The 20,268-nt window shown below is 42.8% G+C and overlaps 2 protein-coding genes across 9 annotated transcripts in view; one reads left to right on the top strand and one right to left on the bottom strand.

Annotated features, from left to right (window-relative positions):
• drosha (drosha ribonuclease III) overlaps positions 1-13,677 on the top strand; it is a 108,523-nt gene extending 94,846 nt beyond the window's left edge. Inside the window, exons 30-31 of one of the 2 annotated variants that reach the window (XM_030398737.1) lie at positions 325-371; positions 12,074-13,677. In XM_030398737.1, coding sequence (XP_030254597.1) covers positions 325-371; positions 12,074-12,204 — 178 coding nt within the window. In that variant the 3' untranslated portion in view covers positions 12,205-13,677. The remainder of the gene's footprint in view (positions 1-324; positions 372-12,073) is intronic. The other variant, XM_030398738.1, reaches the window with a different exon arrangement.
• Positions 13,678-14,993: 1,316 nt separating this feature from the next.
• LOC115570074 (cadherin-6-like) overlaps positions 14,994-20,268 on the bottom strand; it is a 74,126-nt gene continuing 68,851 nt past the window's right edge. For all 7 annotated transcript variants that reach the window (XM_030398336.1, XM_030398339.1, XM_030398338.1 and 4 more), the window contains exon 12: positions 14,994-19,452. In XM_030398336.1, the coding sequence (XP_030254196.1) occupies positions 18,950-19,452 (503 nt within the window). In that variant the 3' untranslated portion in view covers positions 14,994-18,949. The remainder of the gene's footprint in view (positions 19,453-20,268) is intronic.

Raw genomic sequence — 20,268 nt, 5'->3', positions numbered from 1 at the left:
GCTCCCAGCCACCTCCGCCGCCGGGCTATGATCACACAGCACATAATATATACGCGGGGACGGCGAATCGCAGGCGTAAACAGTGCCCGGCGCAGAGCCGCCAATAGGCTTACCTTTTTGAAAATGTGTGCGCTGTGTTACCTGGGATTGTTTGGCAAAAAGGGCCCTTTCAAAACAAATATAAAGCACTTTTGATAATCCGCTCAATATTGGGCTTTTTTGTATTTTTTTAAAGGACATTTTGAATATGCTAAAGACCTTTTCTCCCTCTTTCTCCGTCTGTCTCTCTGTCTCCTCTCTTTTTTTACAATATTTCTAATCTAGCATCCAACAGGCGGAAATGGGAGCTGCGATGGATGCGCTTGAAAAATGTGAGTTGTTTGGCAACATGAACTCCTCCCCTCCACACACACACACACACACACACACATATTCACACTCTAAGCCGTTCACACGCTTTGCCTCAGTGTTGAATATTAGCCTTGGCTGTACAGTACGCAAGATGGCTGGCAGAGAGCTGTGGCCTGACCAGCCGGTTGGCTGCGACATATAGGACGTTAGGCTGTTTGAAGTGCTCGCCCAGAGCGCAGGCATGAGGCCTCGCCAGAGATGGAGAACCAATAAAACAAGGACGGCGGCGGCGGGGGGGGGGGAAGCTGAGCGTCCTCCAACGCGTCGATCATCCAGGGAGGGGGGAGGACAGCGGGAAGTTTGTGTCGAGGGCCGCTCAAAGTTTTAGTTGCGTTTCCTCTCCGGCGCTCAGCGCTGCTCTTCAGATGTGAAGCGTTCCCCACGTGCTGCTTCACTCGCTGGCTGTTTTTCATCTTGTCATCAGCCGCCACTTAAGGAAACAACAGTGGGGTTTTTTAACACATTCTCAGTGTCTCATTCTCTGCCAAATAAGAAAAAATGCAATCACAGGGCTCTCAGAAAAACATCCACCAACCGCTTCCATCATATCGCCGCTCGCCGCTCGATGCATATGCATGCGGATGCATAATATCACACATTACGCCGAGTGCTCTGGAGTTCCAGCGTTCAAGTGTAATTTTTTTTAGGTACCGGACTCTCGCTGCCATCCGCGCGACCGCCACATTAATCAAAAGTACAATTTGTTCTTTTTTTTTACTCGACTAATTAGCGGGAGGTGAACACAAATGGCTTTGTTGGAACGGGCCTGTAGAACTCGCAAAGGGCGCGAAGGTCAAGCCTTGATTTCATTTGGCTCATAAACGAGGCCTCCAGCCACTCGTGATTGATACTGTTTGTGCGCCCGAGCTTTAGCTTTTTATGAAACATTAGCGCCCGAGTGTTATTATTTAAAGCCGTTCCCTCTCCTCCCTCTCCTCCCTCCCTCCTTATCAGGGGGCGTAGTTCAGTGCACCCTCTCTCTCCGGTGTCTTCCTCCCTCCCTTTAATTCCTCCCATTTCCTCTCCCCGGTGTACACCTCTGTCACTGTGATTGATAGATGCTCATTGCTGGTAAATGAACATTTCTCCCCCCTCATAAATTGCTGTTTCATGTGACTAGATTAGCAATGCCTTTTAAAAAGGTCAGTTGATTTAAAATCATCTCTCCGAGTCTTTCCTTCCCTCGGCGCCCCAAAAAAAAAAAAAAAAAAAAAACACTTCCCGTCTCTTTTCGAGGAGCTTTGTTTGACTTTGTATTGTCACTTAATTTAAAACCCGCCAAATTAACAACTCTGCCCTCAGCTCAATTTACTCTTTCCTTTCACCCGCAGCTCCTGAGGTGAGCCTGTCAATTATATGATTTTAATTAATTATTAGAGCGAGGGAATGTGCTGCTCAGTCTTAGATTTTAACAGTAATGTGATGTAAGAAGTGGAATCGGTTGTTTGTCGATAAAGAGGGAAGTTATCTTACGTTTAAAAGCACCGCAGGGAACTTTTAACTGCTTTTGATACAGTCTCAATTTATTACTGATGCCTGATCTTGACCTACTTAAGCAAATGAGACAATTACAGATAAGATGAGTTATTTATGTGCATTTATTGTTATTAGAATAAACAAAATAAAGACATTAACACACTTTTTTTTTAGAGATAACGCCGTAAATTTGATTATCAAACACTGAAAAAGAAACAAACCAGCTAAACAAGACACTTTATTGCCCAGAATAAAGAATCGGAGCACTAAAACATTCAAATTCAGTGACAGTAAACTACACAAAGCCTCTTTTTTACTTCATGTTCCGTAAAAGAAACTTATATCAGACAATATTGGCTGGTTTATAGATTTGCTGTACTTCTATTTTATATCATTAATTGTTGATCAAATAATCACAAAGTTCCCAGAAGTAATCTGCAGATATTTGACCAAAGTCTCAAGTAAGTCCCGAGTCTTTTTTTCTAGTTTTCAACATTCTTGTGACATTTCTCAGCGATTAAAGCAAAAAACAACCTAGTGTATATCAAGATCGTGTCTTTAACTTCGAGCTCCGAGTCCGAGTCGAGCTTCAAGTCGTTTATTTTCTGTCGAGGCATCAAAACAGCCATCTATCATTCACAGGAAGCGCTCATTATTTAGAGGTCAGGTTGGTTTTTTTTCCAAATATAGTCGTCCAACCGTTTTTTATTTTCCTTCCAAATTCACCACTCGGCTTTAAATTATTCTCCTCTGCGGCAGAAACCTCGCAAAAATCTTTCATATTCTATTATTCCAGTGTTTGGAGCGTCTTACTCGCCAGATAAATATTCATGTGCATTTATTGTTATTAAAATCAACAAAATAAAGACATAAACACACTTTTTATTTTAGAGATAACACCTTAAATTTGATTATCAAACACTGAAAAAGAAACAAACGCAGCTAAACAAGACACTTTATCACCCAAATAAAGAATCGGAGCACTAAAACATTCAAATTCAGTGACAGTAAACTACACAAAGCCTCTTTTTTACTTCATGTTCTGTAAAAGAAACTTATATCAGACAATATTGGCAGGTTTATAGATTTGCTGGACTTCTATTTTATATCATTAATTGTTGATCAAATAATCACAAAGTTCCCAGAAGTACTCTGCAGATATTTGACCAAAGTCTCAGTAAGTCCCGAGTCTTTTTTTCTAGTTTTCAACATTTTTGTGACATTTCTCAGCGATTAAAGCAAAAAACAACCTGGCGTATATCAAGATTGTGTCTTTAACTTCGAGCTCCGAGTCCGAGTCGAGCTTCAAGTCGTTTATTTTCTGTCGAGGCATCAAAACAGTGGCTGGAATCCGATCCCTTCCACCATCTATCATTCACAGGAAGCGCTCATTATTTAGAGGTCAGGTTGTGTTGTTTTTTCCAAATATAGTCGTCCAACCGTTTTTTATTTTCCTTCCAAATTCACCACTCGGCTTTAAATTATTCTCCTCTGCGGCAGAAACCTCGCAAATATCTTTCATATTCTATTATTCCAGTGTTTGGAGCGTCTTACTCGCCAGATAAATACGCGAGGTCGGTCAGCGGGGTTCAAACGCGCCTTTGAAGGATGGATGTGTCTCCTGACCATGAGCTGATATAATGAGACTGGAGCTCATCTGCTGCAGGAGAAAAAAACCGCCTGACGCATCAACTCCTATTGCCGCATTGTCTCTCATGTGATTGTCGAGGGCCTCGCATTCATTTGTTCACACTGCAAGACTAATCAAGGACATTAGCCGCGGTGTCATGTAATTCGTCATTGATTGTCTCGTTGGCCTCTCGCTGCAGCGTCGGCTGCGCCACCATCACTCGTCTCGTACCTCGTGTTACAACCCCGGATCGAAACGCACCTTCCCCGCCACGTGTCAGGATTCATTTCCATGTTTTATTTAAGGGCCTCCTCGAGTATCAGGAGCACTTTGAGCAGGATTGAACTTTTTTTTTTTGTTTCTGCTGCAGACAGAATCGCCGGCTCCAGCGGTGTCGGCGAGGTGAGAGACACGGTCAGACAGCTCAGAGCTCATTAAAGAGAAGCCGGGCCCGTATATTTGCCGCGCGTGCTGTCTGTAGCCGATCCACTGGTGGCTCAGCCGATTTCACATTTCATTATTTGATGGCCGCGCGTTTTGACAGTCTCCTGCCTGTATCCGTCAAGGCAGAATTAAATGTTAACCAAGGCCCAGGCCGGGAGGAACATGAGTGCAAACAAATCGAGCCGAGAGCAGCTCAGGTAGGGGGAACGCTGTCCACGGAAAGGAAGGGAAGTAAAGGAAGGAGCCGGCGGTGCAGAGTTTCCCCGGCCCGGAGGCTCCGTGCACCACGCGCCGCTCGGTCTGCGGCGACATCAAATATACATGGAAACGGCTTAACCATTTATCATTCATCCTCTCAGATAGTACCGTCTCTGTTTAAAGTCTCCAATCTCTCTCTAAGACTCGACCGCCTCCCCTGCCCATCTTTCTTCTTTTTCCTTTTTTTGAGCTTCCTCGCAGCTGCTTGTTTCTCAAACAATGCAATATCTGTTGAATAAGAGACGGAGCCTCGATCTGGCCTCGCTGCTGGAAGGTGGTGGTGGTGGAGGAGACGGGGGGGGGGAATACATTTCTTCCTCAGCTTTCTCTAAACCCCCTTAATCTCCAGATAAAAGCACTGGATGGATCGAGGCAAAGTAAAGTACAGTATGCAGGATCTCTATTCACTGGCTTGAGTCTTTTGTTTGCCCTTTGGCACGGCGGTGGAAATCCCTTCATCAGCGCCGCTGTACACTATCGGCTTGTTGACTGATGTGGTGCGCGAGCTCGAGGTGATAGACTCGAGCTTGGGCCGACTCGTGAAAGGACGCTGTATGTTCTTGTGTCCTTAAAAAGGAAAAAAAAAAAAGGGGGAGCTGATCCCTCATCACGGATTCCTCAGCCAGCTGCCGCGTGGGCGCGCATTCCAGCGCCGCCGCCGTCGGCACAACGGGCCGCGTTGTTGCATCCACAGCCAGGAAAACCTCCACGTCCTTGAGTGGACTTACCGCATTGTCCCGATAAACAAAAGAGCCGAGTCGAGTTGAGTTGAGTTGAGTGTGTTAACGCCTCGAAGGCGGCTGATCGGCATGCAGAGAGCGCCGGACGTCTCCGCGCGATGCCCGACACGGACGGAAATGAAAAAAAAGCCTCGTGTATTCTTTGGCGACCCTCTTCTCTGACGCCCGCTCTTGTGCCGCATGTTAAACAATGTAAATGACCTTTTTCTTTCTTTCCTTTTTTATTTTTGTTTCTCCTCTCGAGTGTGTTATTCTGAAGTCATCACTCAGGGAAAAATGCTGGTGATTTCCATATTTTAACGGCAATATGTAGTTTTCTCTCCGAGGCTCGGCAAGCGTTCCTTACTCACCGAAAAGCATATTGAAATAGAGTGTGTGTGTGTGTGTGTGTGTGTGTGTGGCCTCAGACTGACTGCTTTCTTTCTTCAGGTTTTCCTTTTTTTTAATTCTTCTTTTACTTGATCCGTCTCCTTCTTAACAGGATACCGCCGTTATCTTGCACTTTTGCTCTCTGTTGCCGTAATGACGACTTAAGAGTTTCGCGGGAGGAAGAAATACGTCCTCATCCTCCTTTTTCACGAGTCAAACACACGTGTGATGTTAATTTTTTTTTATGGGGAGATTTAACCAAACTCCTCGTGTCAGTCAGGTGAAGAAAAACTGCAAAAAATACTCAAAGTAATAGATTACAGGCTCTGACATGTACTCAGAGTATCAGAGTAAAAAGTCTCCCTCTGAAGGACATTTGTGGTCAAAGCTAACTGAAGCTCACGTCATATTAACAGAACTCAAAGACTATTAAAGTTAAAGGTAGAATCAGTAGGATTTGTCCCAGCTGTTCCTGAACGCACCACAAAGACAGTTGATTGTTGAGTCTCATTCCCAGGACGTCAAATAGACACATGTTGGGTTGGTAAAGCGTCCCGAGCAGCAACACAGAGAGAAAATCAGAAACTCTCTGCAGATACGAGACACTAACACGCCTTTTCTCCACATTCCAGTCTCCCTCTCTGTCTGTTTACGCCTTCTTATGTCTTTGTTTTGTCTCGCTGCGTCTGAAATCAGTGAAGTGATGTCATGGAGGCGGCGTGCGATGACGCCAACTAAAAAATATAGCCACAAGCGGCAATCTGCGGGTTCTAACCCCTTTCGCCCAGAACCGGCCACTCTGACCCTCATCCCCCGCAGTCGATGACATCGGCCGCCGTGTTCCTCAAAGCCCTGTGCAACACATCACCATGATAAGCCCCAGATTTCTCCAAATTGGGTTTTCAGCTACATACTAATGGCATTTATAGCGCCCCCTATAGATTGAGCTCAACATGCTTTGGTAGGCAGATTACCAGTCCCGTTGTGAATCTACCCACCAAGTTTTGTGATGATAGGGCAAAGGGTGTGGGAGTTATGACCAAGCATTTCTAAGCCGTGCCCATTGCGAAAATACATTGGTCCGTGGCGGCCATGTTTTTTGACCAATCTGGCTCATTTATAAGAGAAATGTGTCTTTCCATCCCCCGAAGCCGTACACCAAAATTGGTGTTGATAGAGTCAATGTTTCAAAAGTTCTATTCATTTAACTGTTTTTCACATTATGCTAATTAGCAAAAAATCTAAGTAGGCGGAGCTTTACGGTCCAGGAGACTTTTTTGTAGAGCACATGGAGCTGGACTTGTGTGTCAAATTTCAAGTCAATCAGACTTACGGTGTGAGGGGCGTGGCCTTCCCAAAAATGCATTTTCAAGCCTTAGTTACAGCGCCACCATGTGGCTAACTGGGCTCATATTCTAGTAAAAGTTGATGCACATCATTTCCAACCATTGGGCATGTTTCAAGTTTCTTGCCCATTCCAGCTCACAGGAAAAACAAGTACCTTGTTACTTCCAGCCTCCGCTCACAGCTTCCTCAACCCAAAGATGACGAGTTTTAACGGTGCGTTTGTCGGATAAACGGCCAGAAAACTAAAATAAAGTCGCAGAAAGTCGCTCCAGCGTTCAGTCACCTGACAGAAAACATCACCAGCTTTCTGACTGAGCTCTTTGTCGGATCTTAGACGAGGCTTCCTTTAAATAACCCGGTCTGCAGGTCGAAGCACCACCCAGACGGAGAACGTGTCGCTCCAACACTTGGGAACTGTTTTTACTTCTGCTCCTGCCGAGTTGCTCCTCCGACCAGAGATGCAGGTCTGCAGCCGCCTCCAGAAAAACACAATATCCACACGGCAGATAAGTTGGATAGTTGGCTGGAACCCCGGAGGCGCCGCGTTATCAGCCGAGCGTCCAGCGACTGGACAATAGTAATAATTAAATTTTCTCATAATTCGGAGGATAATATACCGTATCTGGGCCAGGATACAGCGGGAGCCTCCAGTGTTTAGACAGAGACGCATTTCTGTTGTTTTGGGCTCTGAACTGGATCTGAAATGAAACAACGTGTGAGGTTTAATGGATGTTTACGTGCAAACTTGACCTTTATTTAAGAAATATAAAGTCCTTCCAACGGTAGGAATCCTAAAGAAGCAACCAAAGAAAACTAATCTTTGTTTCTGGACTTTGTCTTTAAAAGCTCAGGAGACTTCCTGGTTGAATTACGTTGAAAAAAATAGATTTAAAAGAAGAAATACGAGCTAGAAGTCTGTCTTTTTTGAGATATGGCGTCCTAAATTAAAAATGGCGGAGGGAAGAGAAGATTAACCTCTAAAACAACAGCTCAGCAGGTCGGAGAGTAACTGAGGTAACTGTACTTTGGTACAGATGTAATTAGATTACAGATAGATTCAGTAAATTACTGAAATTACGAGATTACCATTTAAAAATCACTCTGTTCATGTTGGACAATAACGCTCGTTATTAAGATGAAATAATGAAACTCTGGTCACGTGTTTGTGTTGAGCTCATCAGGAAGTAACTGAGTGTAGGAAAGTTACATTACTATATTATTATGACCACATTTCTAACAGCGAGTTATTAACCGTATCAGAGCTCATCTTTAAAGTAATCCTCCTGAACGCAGCAGGTAAATCCTCTTACTGTCAGAACAAAACCCAAAAATATTCTTCAGCAACACACGGTGTTTAAAAATACTTTCGATCCGGATCGAATGAACGTGTTTTTCTCTTTCTTCTGTCCACCAAACCACAAAGATACTCGACAAATTTGTGAGAAACTCGGATGGCAGATGGCTGTCGGCCCAGAAACAGGAATCTTTTCTTAACTTTCTCCAGAGATCAGGCGTGTTTTGACATTTCCAGTAATTTCTGAGGGAACGATAAACAGATGTGGATTTAAAAAAAGGTGGTTACTGTTGGTATCCTTATCGAGCAGGTGTGAATATGTTTTATGTGATATTTGATTAAAGAGGACTTGTAGTTTAAAATGATGATGTCATCAACGTGAAAAGTTTTATTTAGAGGCAATAATAAACAGACTTTACTTCCTTCCACTGGAAGTCACAGAATAAACAAAGTATTCTTAAAATCTGGATAAATGTTTTTCTAACATCTTGTTTATTGGGCAAAATATATTTTTTATCCGTCTGTTTTTCTGATAATAAAATAATTTAACTTGTTATTCTGTATATGTTGAAGAAAAAGGTGATTTTTCAGTTGTTCAAGAGTGAAAACAAACATTAATAAATCTAATAAACATAAAAAGGTTGCAGCTAAAAGTCGATGTTTCACTTTTAACGCCTTGTTCAAACTCGACAGAGAAACAAACAAACTTACAAAAATACACTCCATTCATAATAAACCGGCTAAAAATAAGACAATTAACTTTGAAAAACATCGGAGCTCTCCTTCGTCTTCCTCTGAACCCTCCCGGAGAAAAGAAGGTGCTGAAGGACTGATTTTAATCTGCGGGGGTTTGCACGGTCGCGCTCAGCGACCGAGACGAACTGCACCGAGGAGTTTGAGCCTCGACGAGTCGACACGAGCCGGCGAGCGTCTGTCAGGCGTGCTGGTTTAAAATTAAAGTGAGAATAACAAGAACATCACGCAGAACACAAGCCGGTGCATCAAAACGACTGAACGCAGGAGAAAAATCTGCTTCTTTTTAAAAGAATTGGAGCTGAAGTAATTAGCAGACTGACAGAAAAGTAATCAGATGTTTTCAATTAGAGAATAATTGTGATGAAAGATTTGCTGCTCTGCTGTTTGTCTGTAGAAATGTGATGACTTTGTTTTTTTGACTGTTTCACAAAAGAACATTTTAATAAAACATGAATTTAAGATTAAAGTGACTGCGGCTGGAGCTGAAGATGTTGCGTGAATCAGAGAATTATCGTCAGTTTACTCGGTGTTCAAGGTAATCTGAAAAGTAACTAAGTAACTAGTAACTAACACTGTCAGACGGGTAAAAAGTACGGTATTATCTCTGACGTGTAGCAGAGTGGAAGGGAAATTAAAGTAAAGCTGCTTTACACTTCCAATCCACTACATTTATTTGATTACTTTAGTTTTTAGTTACTTTGCAGATTACTCTGCTGCATCAGAGTAAAAAAAATAACGTATTTTATCAGCTGTCAGATAAAAACACGTGTACGTTTATGTATCAGTTACTTTGAGACTTTTACTCGAGTATGTTTTCACTGGGTATAAAAGGTAATCTAAGAAAGTGAGTAGTAACTAAAGTTGCTAGAAGTAAATATTGTACTTTTACTACACTACTTTTATCGAAGATGTATTAAAGCACTTTAAATTTGTACCTGTACAGTACTCGAGTAAATGTACTCAGTTACTTTCCATGTTAAAAAACACTGATTGTCAGAAGTAACTAAGTTTCCTGTTTGATGTTTCCACTGATGGAATGTAACTGAGTACATTTACTCAAGTACTGTACTGAAATTTTTAGGTGGTTTGGATTTCCATCTCCTGCTGCTTTATACTTCCACTCCACTACATTTGTCTGATTACTTTAGTTTCTAGTTACTTTGCAGATTACTTTGCAGATTACTCTGCTGCATCAGAGTAATAAAAATTAACTTATTTTATCAGCTGTCAGATAAAAACACATGTAAGTTTATGTATCAGTTACTTTGAGGCTTTTACTCGAGTATGTTTTCACTGGGCGGAAAGGTAATCTAAGGAAGTGAGTAGTAACTAAAGCTGTCAGATAAAAGTAGTGGAGTAAAAAGTACAATCTTCTCTCCTGAGATGTATTAAAACACTTTGAATTTGTACCTGTACAGTACTCGAGTAAATGTACTTAGTTAGTTTCCAGGTTAAAAACACTGATTGTCAGAAGTAACTAAGTTTCCTGTTTGATGTTTCACTGATGGAATGTAACTGAGTACATTTACTCAAGTACTGTACTGAAATGTTTAGGTGGTTTTGATTTCCATCTCCTGCTGCTTTATACTTCCACTCCACTACATTTGTTTGATTACTTTAGTTTCTAGTTACTTTGCAGATTACTCTGCTGCATCAGAGTAAAAAAAATAACGTATTTTATCAGCTGTCAGATTAAAACACGTGTACGTTTATGTATCAGTTACTTTGAGGCTTTTACTCGAGTATGTTTTCACTGGGTATAAAAGGTAATCTAAGAAAGTGAGTAGTAACTAAAGTTGCTAGAAGTAAATATTGTACTTTTACTACACTACTTTTATCGAAGATGTATTAAAGCACTTTAAATTTGTACCTGTACAGTACTCGAGTAAATGTACTCAGTTATTTCTGACAATCAGTGTTTTTTAACATGGAAAGTAACTAAGTTTCCTGTTTGATGTTTCCACTGATAGAATGTAACAGAGTACATTTACTCAAGTACTGTACTTAAATTTTTAGGTGGTTTTGATTTCCATCTGCTGCTTTACACTTCCACTCCACTACATTTGTCTGATTACTTTAGTTTCTAGTTACTCTGCAGATTACTCTGCTGCATCAGAGTAATAAAAATTAACTTATTTTATCGGCTGTCAGATAAAAACACGTGTAAGTTTATGTATCAGTTACTTTGAGGCTTTTACTCGAGTATGTTTTCACTGGGCGGAAAGGTAATCTAAGAAAGTGAGTAGTAACTAAAGCTGTTATAATATTAGTACAATATTTACTTCTAAGATGTATTAAAACACTTTGAATTTGTACCTGTGCAGTACTCGAGTAAATGTTTCCTGTTGATGTTTCCAATGATGGAATGTAACAGAGTACATTTACTCGAGTACTGTAGTTTTAGGTTGTTTTACTTTCCATCTCTTGCTGCTTTACACTTCCACTCCACTACATTTGTTTGATTACTTTAGTTACTTTGTAGATTACTCTGCAGCATCAGAGCCAAAGCAGAGCGTATATTAATATATTAATATATGTGTGATTTACTTTTACTTGTAGTTTTGATACTTGAATACGTGATTTTTACTCAACTTTCACTTTTACTAAAGTAATATTTGACCTGATTACTTTGTCTCCACGCTGATGTTTCGTCCACTCGTCTTCTCTCTGAATCCTCCCTCAGTTTTTTTTATCTAAATCTGCCTCGTGTGGCTTCAGGCGAGTCGGCACCAGAGCAGAAAAACCCAAATTGGAGCTTCAGAACTTTTTCTTTGGAAGCTAACGGATTCATTTGGCTGAAGCTCCCGTTCATGTTTTAGTTTATTTTTTTCTCGCAGCGCCTGGCTTCAGTTTTCTGTGCGACTTTTCATCTGCGCTCCTCCTCCTCTCTGGTTTTATCTCCTCTCCTATATGTTCAACATCCGATCAGCTTGTATCTGTTTTTGTTTGCTTTCCCTTCCGCTGTCACAGCACGCCATCTTATTACCGATCTCATTTAGGAGCGTTCGCTTGTAATTATGCTATCAGATCTCATAGTCACTGTGCTGAAACCAAACAAGGCCTGTCTAATTTCGTGTTGCTTCATCATTATTAATGAAATAACAACATGAGGGCAATTTAATCGCAATACTGCCCGCGACATTCTCGCTCGTTCGCCCCGAAGTGACAACATGACACTCGCTCTGAGCGCGAGAGTCGCCGCAATTCGAGCCCCTCAAATTGCCGTCGTCGCCCAGTTGGAAACTGACCTTGTCTCTTCACACCCTCTTCCTCTTGTGTCTTTCTCTCTTTATCTGTTCTCCTTGGTCGACTTCTCTCTGTTTCCCGCTCTGCCTCTCCCTGTACCAGATAACTTCCCACAGATGGCTCATCAGAAGCGCTTCATCGAGCGGAAATACCGACAGGAGCTGAAGGAGATGAGACGAGAGCGAGAGCGGCAGGAGAAGGAGACCGACGAGCCGGAGGAATGCAGGAAGTGACAGCACCTTCTTTTTTTTTATTTTTTATTTTTTGGGACGGAGAAGTAGGCCAATCAGGACCGGCGTCCACGTCGAGGAGCTGCGTCTGGAGACGTGGTTGAACAGAGATGCCGCTGGTCGATGGCGAAGGTGTGATAGTTTAGAAAGTGGTGATTGTCGCACATGAACACGTGTGGGACGCAGGCGGGGATACGTTGTTTATGTTTTTGACTTTTATTCCACAGATTTCGGGTGATGTTAGTGTTTTTTTGTCCACGATTTTAAAAGTTAAAGGTGCAACATGTAAGATTTTTTGGCTTAAGACACTCAAAACTCGACTAAAACCATCATGAGACTGTGAAGAAACAATAGTGTTAATGCTACGTCATGCTAACCAAAAAAAGCAACACCAGCGCTCACCTGGTGGTCCTGCAGCTCTAAGCCTGCTAGCTGCACTGCTAACGAAGCATTCTAAGCTAACAGCAGCTAACAGTGAGCAACAGTTAGCGGTTACACTGGTGATTTGCTACCCAAAGTCTTGCATATTGCACCTTTTTAAAGGGAAACGTTCACCCCAAAAATGAAAATTCAGTCATTTCACTCAACTTCAGGTGAAGTTTCAGCGTCCGCAAAATATTTCTGGAGCTTCGCAGCAAAACGGTGTCGCAGCATTCTCCTCAACAATTGACGTAGCTTTTTTAAAAAAGCTAAAAAACAAGAGAAACGAACATAAAATGTCTCCGTACAGCTCGTTCTGCGTATTCCAAGTCTCCAGAAGCCCTGAGATCCCAAACTGATGTAAGAAGACGTTCATCACTCCGTTTATTAAAGCTGAAATCTTCACCGTAGCTGCTAAGCTAAAAGAGTTAGCATTGTTTAAGTGTATTGAGCGAAATTTGGGAGCAAAGTTCTTCTTCTCGGGACCTTTTTGGTCCATTTTCACTCGTCTTTTGCATCTTTTCCCCGCTGATAACTGAGACACTCGCATTCGGTCGGGAGAAATCATCAAACAGGAGCGTTCGCGAAAATCATGAATGTCGGCGGGGATTTTCGGGAGGTCTTACGAAGAGCGGCCGAGCTGTGTGAAGCCATTTTGTTTGTTTTCGGTCCCCCAGCTGGTTCGGTTCTTCAGGAGAACGCTGCGACACTGTTTTGTCGTGAAGCTCCATAAATTAATTTCTGTGGTGAGCAAACAAAGACTGAATTTTCATTTTTTTTGGTCCAACAGAGTGAGAAGTGATTGAATGTGTTGTTTTTATGCTGTTTAGCTCTGTAGCACTGGTGGCCTTATGTTCTCTTATGTTTGTTTGTTTCACTGTTTTAAATAAAAAATAAAAAATATTGAGTTAATGATCCAGAAATCACTGCAGGAGATCACGTTACTGTCACATGTTGCCAAGAAAACCCAGAATAAATAAGTTTTTTAACGCAGAGTGAAATGTTAAGTCGACCAGACGAGTTAATATTGTAAATAAAGTTTGAGATTGTGTTCCAGCCGCTGGTGAATATGATTTTGTTTTGTTTGTAATCCTCTCCCACTCAGTCCTCTGCTGAGAGGCCTCAACCAGAGGAACGCTTGAGTCAATTATATTCAACGACTACAGTGTCACCATCTGTCTCACATCTGCCACTCATCCTCTAATAATCAAAATGTGTTTTTCCTTTTTTTTTTTCCACCCACTCTCTCTTTTTTAACCTCTCTCTCCAAATCCGATTGGCTGTCTCACAGATCTTAATTATAGATTGTCTAATTAACAATTTCCTCAGCTCAGTAGCCTCTAGGATCCAGCTATTTAACGACGACAGTCGTATGAATTACTATCTGACACGTGGAGCTGGATCTCTTTTATATTGAGATTTATTAAAGATAATGTGTACGTACACCTGTGAGGACGGTTAATGCCGTCATTCGAGCCCCGTGGCTGCAGATAAAAGTGAAATTATCCTCCGTATCCAGAAGAAAGAGAGGAGAGAGGAGAGTCCACTGGAGCTGCGACACGCGTAAATAAACCTGTCAGATCGTTAACCGCCCCTTTAAAGGGAAACTCCACCAACTTTACACATTAAAACACATTAAAGTGTGTTTACAGGTCTCAGGGAGGCGGCCGCATATGAACAAAAGTAGTATAAAGTCTTTTACTGGCTACAGAGGAAGCTGCATGTGATCTGATAAATTACCTCCAGTGATGTCACTCAGTGGCTAAGCTGCATTGTGGGTAATGTAGGCAGCGTGTTTCAAAATCAGTTTTTACACTTTCAAACATAATGAGTCCAAACTAACGATCAAAACAGATGCAGCAGAACCAGAAAACAACTCTCGTTTTATTCAACACATTCTTCTTCTTTTTTCAAAACCTGCCGCCTACATTACCCACAATGCAACTTAGCGACCATGTGACATCACTGGAGGCAATTTATGAGAACATGCAGCCACAAAAGTCTTTAAACCCTTTTTATTCTGGACCTTGTAATAAGAATGAGTTAGTATTTAATAAGCCACTTATTAGACATTATATTATAAGATGCTGATTAACATTAATAATGGTTAATAAAAGCATAATTTACACATTTAATGTTGGTTTATAACTACTTAATACTTCTTAGACAGATGAACAGCATTAATAAAAGCCGTGTGAGAGCTCAAAATTGTTTATAACATTATAAATACATTTATTGAATTTAACTTTCATATAACCTCATTTTAAAGTCTCCACTAAGCTTTTTAAGTGCCATATTAATGCAAATAAATCCTTTATTATGTATTAATCTCTTTAATGTGTGAAAGAATCCATCACAAAGTCAACAGAGGCTCTGGTTTTAAAGATATTTAATCGTGTCATATAAATATTCAGTACAAAATATCACGTTTTACAAAGCAGATCGATGAACGGCCAGTGACGTCAGGCCCCCTTTTTGCACTACCACAACCTCTCCACTTGTTTCTACGTTGACAAAACAACTCGACTGCTCAATCACATTGTCACCAACATAATATTACCGTAGCGGAGGTGAGCCCCGAGGCCGACAGTGTCTACACATCAACAACCACAGATCTATTGTATCTGGAGAAGAAGAGGACATCGGCGTCACCATCTAGTCGCCTCAACTCAAAGAAAAAAACAAACAAACCCAGAGACGTGGCGACGCGACGCGGCACGTTACGATGCGCGACATTTTCTCTTCTCATAGCGGAGCATGGCGCCAGTGCTTGGAGGCAGTTACACTCTCCATAGGACAACACAAGCGCGTCTTCGTAATGGCGATATGCTGACACCCTGTGTGAAGACGGAAAAAACAGTGAAGACTGAAGGAAAAGATGCTTTTGGTGAGCGCTGCTGTCACGTCGATTTCCATCCGAGACCTCATATTGCACCTTGAGGCGGCGAAGCAGTTTTCACAGAGACGAAGGGTTTCTAAACCCATTAAATGCTTATCACGGCCACGTCGCCGCCGTCTGAAATGGCCACTTACGCAACGGGAGCTCCGGCGACAAGCTTATAAACAAAACAAGGAGGCGAAAGAAGAAAAAAAAAAAAGGGCGCACGTGTGAACAACAGGCGGGCGTAAAAAGAAATGTTCCAACCGCTCTGTTATCAATTGAATTGTTTAATGTGCTGCACCGTCGCCGGTGTCAAGCCTGCTTCAGAGCGCCGAGAAAAAGTGTACCCATGTGGCAATTATGCCATTGTGTTTTGTTATTACTGTTTCAAATGTCTGATAAATGTCAGCCTCTCCACAGGTTGGCCTTTTGCTAAAGTGAGGCCAGAGCTTGTTTAAGCTGTTTTTTTTTTCCCCTCCCTTCCCTGGTATCATTCTGCCCTCTCAGTTCAACGAGCTCTCTTTATACCAAAACTGTTTATTCACAGTTTAGGATAGTTAGATTTTAAAGTAATTTGACAATATTGCTTTTTTTTTTTTGTGGTTTTCTAAATCAAATTAAAAAAGGCCGAGCTGTTTGTGCGTTCTCGCTGCAGGATAATGTTTTGACCTTTCTCTGCGAGCCGACGACACACCTCTGGGTTTAACAACCTTATTCCACGCCGCTCAAAGGTCAGGTGCCCCTTGATAAGCCCCTTTATGGAAAAGCCTGTTCGTCCCTCAGGAAATCAGCCGGGTAAAGCCCCGAACACCTGGACTGGCTTCATGTTTAACACTACGTACAGTACATGTAATGAAAGGCAGGGAACAGAGAAGAGAAACTGGAGGATATTCTGTTTTTTCTGTAAATGGAAAATACTTGTGTCCTTCGCTTTTTGGCACATTTTCATGGCTGAGCTGCTATGTTACATTATTATACATTCTCCTCTGCAGTGCAGAGATCACACCGGGGTCCGTGCTGCCAGGCTTCCAGCTATGTGAGTACAGCCACAGGTGTGGTTCACACGTGACGACCAGCGAGAGGAGCTACGTAGCGTAGCCTGGTTCTCGTTGAAAGACGAGCAAAGGTCGGGCACTGACGGCTTTTCTCGATGACCTCCGTGAGAGTTTGAATCCACCTGCTGGCTCCGCAGGCGACGCTCTCCTCGTACGTCATGTGGTTGGTTGATCTGATTGGTTGTGGTCACCTGTTTTTTTTTAAAGTGCCTGCCGTTTTCTTCTTCTCTGATCCCTCTCAGGCCACCAAGTCTTAATCCAAACCAGCGTTTATTTTATTTTCAAAGCAAGAAAAACTGGACATATACGCTGTAAGTCATGTGGTACATTTACATTTTACTTCCAACAAGGAGGTTATCTGTGCAGAGAACGTTTTTCTAATTCTGAGCTGGCGCCGTCTGTAGTCGGAAACGACAACAACTTGGTGCAAATGTTGGTTTGAAGTCGCCGAGCTGACATGGCGGATGACGGTAAGCATTGGGTTGGTGGGATGGTGTTGTGTAGTCATTGTATCAGTTCCTTTGCTCTTCCTTGCCCACCTGAAATACTGAAGACGACTGTGAAAGTGTTGTTTAAACGCAAAATGCAAAAAACAACTTCGGAAGAACAGCTCACCAGCTCAGGAAACGACACCATCCGAGGAGCAGGTGAATGCAGCGTATGTCGACGCCCCGGGTCGGTTCGTTGGTCGGTTTGTCGGCAGGATTACAGAAGAACTACAGAACAGATTTCCACCAAACTCGGAGGAAGGATGAGTCTTATCTTATAGGTATACATATGTAGGTGGCTGGTGAGCACAATTCGATCTAGCGGATTTAAAGTTTGTTTGATTTGCTATCTCATCAGCCTTGATGGACTTGGAGGGGACTGTTGGACCCGAGGTTTGGAGGCTTGCGCTCTGCCGAGGGCCATTCTTAGTTTTCCTCGTGACAAAGATTCTGAGAAATCAAGAAAATCTACTCTTCAGGCTATTACTAGTGAAGATGTGTTTCTCTAAGTTTAATGCTACTCTTTTGATTCACATAATGGACTTTGATGCTTTAGTCACATGAAAGAAGAAAAAAGCTTCACAGACGATCAGAGTCCCAAGTTTAAATTCCAACCCGGACTGATTAAAACGCCATTTTCCTTGGTTTCCTTCATCACCTGAACAGATAAAATGAACCATTTAGGGTAAGAAGATAAAACCGCACAATGAATTTTAATTGCAACTGTCCACGAGATGTTTAATTTGATGCTGTAGTTTCAGGCTCGGCGGCATCCTTCCAGCGCCGGGGGAGTAAATGTGGAGTTTGACTGAACACCATGCTGTACAGAGTGAAACACTTAAACATATCTGTGGTTGAGATGAGCGGAGGACCAGTGTTTCCCTCTAACGGAGCCTGGTGCACATTGGATTAGTGATTCTTATCAATGCATCATAGAAAAAAAAACAACACTATTCTGTGTAAGAGAGAGAGAAACGGTTCTGAAGACATTCAGCTCGATGAAGAAATATTTGGTATTTCAGCTCACCTCACAGCAAACGCTCGGAAGCTGTGCGGAGATGAAAATCAGAGACTGCAGAAAAAAAAAAAAAAAGAAGCAAACTGGTGTGTTTGTTGTGGCCGTAAAATCCACTTTCCTTTACCACAGCTTCGTGTAAGCTTTAAAGAACATTAGCCACTTGTCAACAGAGCCGGCGACGAGCCACAGCTGACTCAAATTTTGATGATGTGTCCCCTCCTCAAATCCAATCTGTATCGAGATTTCTCATTTTCACATCAGGGGACGACGATGCCAACGTTTTCCTGGCACTTCTGGCTCGAGCACGACTGTGGATAAGTGGCTAATGCGAGGCAGCCGTCGCTGAAAGGAGGGATCGCTTTTTTTTGGACGATAGAAATCCCTAGAAAAACAAAACAACTGTACAGCGTATTGTATCATATTACCGTACGTACACAAGCTAAGATAGAACTCACAATATGCAGCATGTTTTTGTCCCAGAAACACTGAAAAATACATAGGCATATCTGTTGGTTTACAAAACTGCTTGTTGAACGTGTCCATCACACGCAGCTTTGGAAAAACAAACAAAAAGAAAATATCGGTATAGATATATTAGGGCCTCATGTACCCCGTATACACAGAAGAAAAAAAAAGTCTTGACACAAAGTTTCTTTTCACTGAACCCTTGCAAAAAACGCAACTAACACTGACTGGACACACAAAGCCTACGTCTGGTCACCGGAGGGAACAACTGAATGGTGATCGATGGCGGTGAAAGAGCGCTCGGACAAAGCCGCGCTCGTTTCTCGGTCCTTTCGCCATTTTTTTTCTTCGCCACGCGTCCACCGGAAAAAGTGTTACACATGTGTTTCGCTTCGCTCCTCGTCTGTGTGCCAGGCTCTCGTTAAGAATCCCTGTCGCTGTCGTCGCCCCCGTACATGTCCGCCAGTTTCTTAAACCGGGGACCCCACTCGCTCAGGTAGTTGTAGTCCTGGTCGCCCTCGGTGGTCACCGACTCCAGCGAGCTGAGGGACTCCGCTACGGAGCCGTTCCCCTCGTAGGCGTAGGTGGCCAGGGAGTCGTAAGGCGGCGCCGTCGGGTCGCTGTCGTTGTCCACGAGCCTCTGGTTGATGAAGTCTCTCACGTCCCCGTTATTGTCCCGAGTCGGTGGCAGCACAGGCCGTCGAACTGGAGGGTAGAAGGTTTCTGGGACGATGTCCCGCCGCTGCTTGCTCTCCTCGATGGCCTCTGGGTTGCGCAGCGTGCCGATATCAAAGGCCTGAGTGTCCTCCTCTCCGCCCCCTTCATCGTTGTAGCTGACGACGTTGTCTCTGACATCCTCTTTGGAGATGATCAGAGGCTCCTTCTTCCTCTGTCTCCTCAGGGCAGCAAACAGCACCACGATCACTGCGGAGAGAACAAAAACAAAGAAGTAGCAGAGTTAGGTGACTTTTGCTGTTGTTTCTTTGCTCCCTCTCCTTGTTCTGAAGGCCAGTGACTGTCCAGGGGGAATTGTTGATGTTGCATGAGTGTTCACTGATGTTCAGGGACTTTGTCTGACTTTGTAGAAACAGGCTCAGCCACCACAAGGATGCATTATGTATTTTTCCCTCCTCAGGGCCACGGCTGCTTAAGATCACAAAGGAATGCAGTTTAAGAAAACAGCAGAGTACACTGTGTGCTAGAAACTCTTCTTATAGCATTAAGACGTCTGAGTGATGTCAGTATTTCTCTGTTTGCCCTCCTTGGATGCTTCGTGGGCAGGTCATTGAAAATACGGTTATTGGAGCCTAAAACTACTTTTATAACCTCGTCCCTCGAGCAATTGTATTGTTTTTTATGTTTTGAGACTCAGAAATTTAACTTTTCTGGCCTTTCTCACAAAAGTCCTACAGAGCCGCCACTGCTGTTAAAGCCTGGAGCGCACAGATTCTCAAGATTCGCATATGATTAAAGTAAAAATTCTGATTTTGGAAAACCACCACTGAAACACCACACACAGCTACATCACTGTTTGCAGCTGTGCCACTCGTTTTATGTAAAAATGCAGCGCTCTTTTTCATCCTAAAGCACAAATCTGGGTGGCAATAATGCAAAATGTTCCCTTCCCTCAGCTCAGACGCTGTAGATCTTTGCTGCTTTGCTGTTCAAATCAAATTAACATGTCAGCTGCGGTCACTGGCAGAATTATCCGCCCACAGGAAGCGATGAATCACATTAAGG

The sequence above is a fragment of the Sparus aurata genome, chromosome 19, assembly GCF_900880675.1.
Source record: "Sparus aurata chromosome 19, fSpaAur1.1, whole genome shotgun sequence".
Taxonomy (NCBI): Eukaryota; Metazoa; Chordata; class Actinopteri; order Spariformes; family Sparidae; genus Sparus; species Sparus aurata.
Note: the sequence above shows the minus strand (reverse complement) of the source record. Positions and strands in the feature narration are given on the sequence as shown.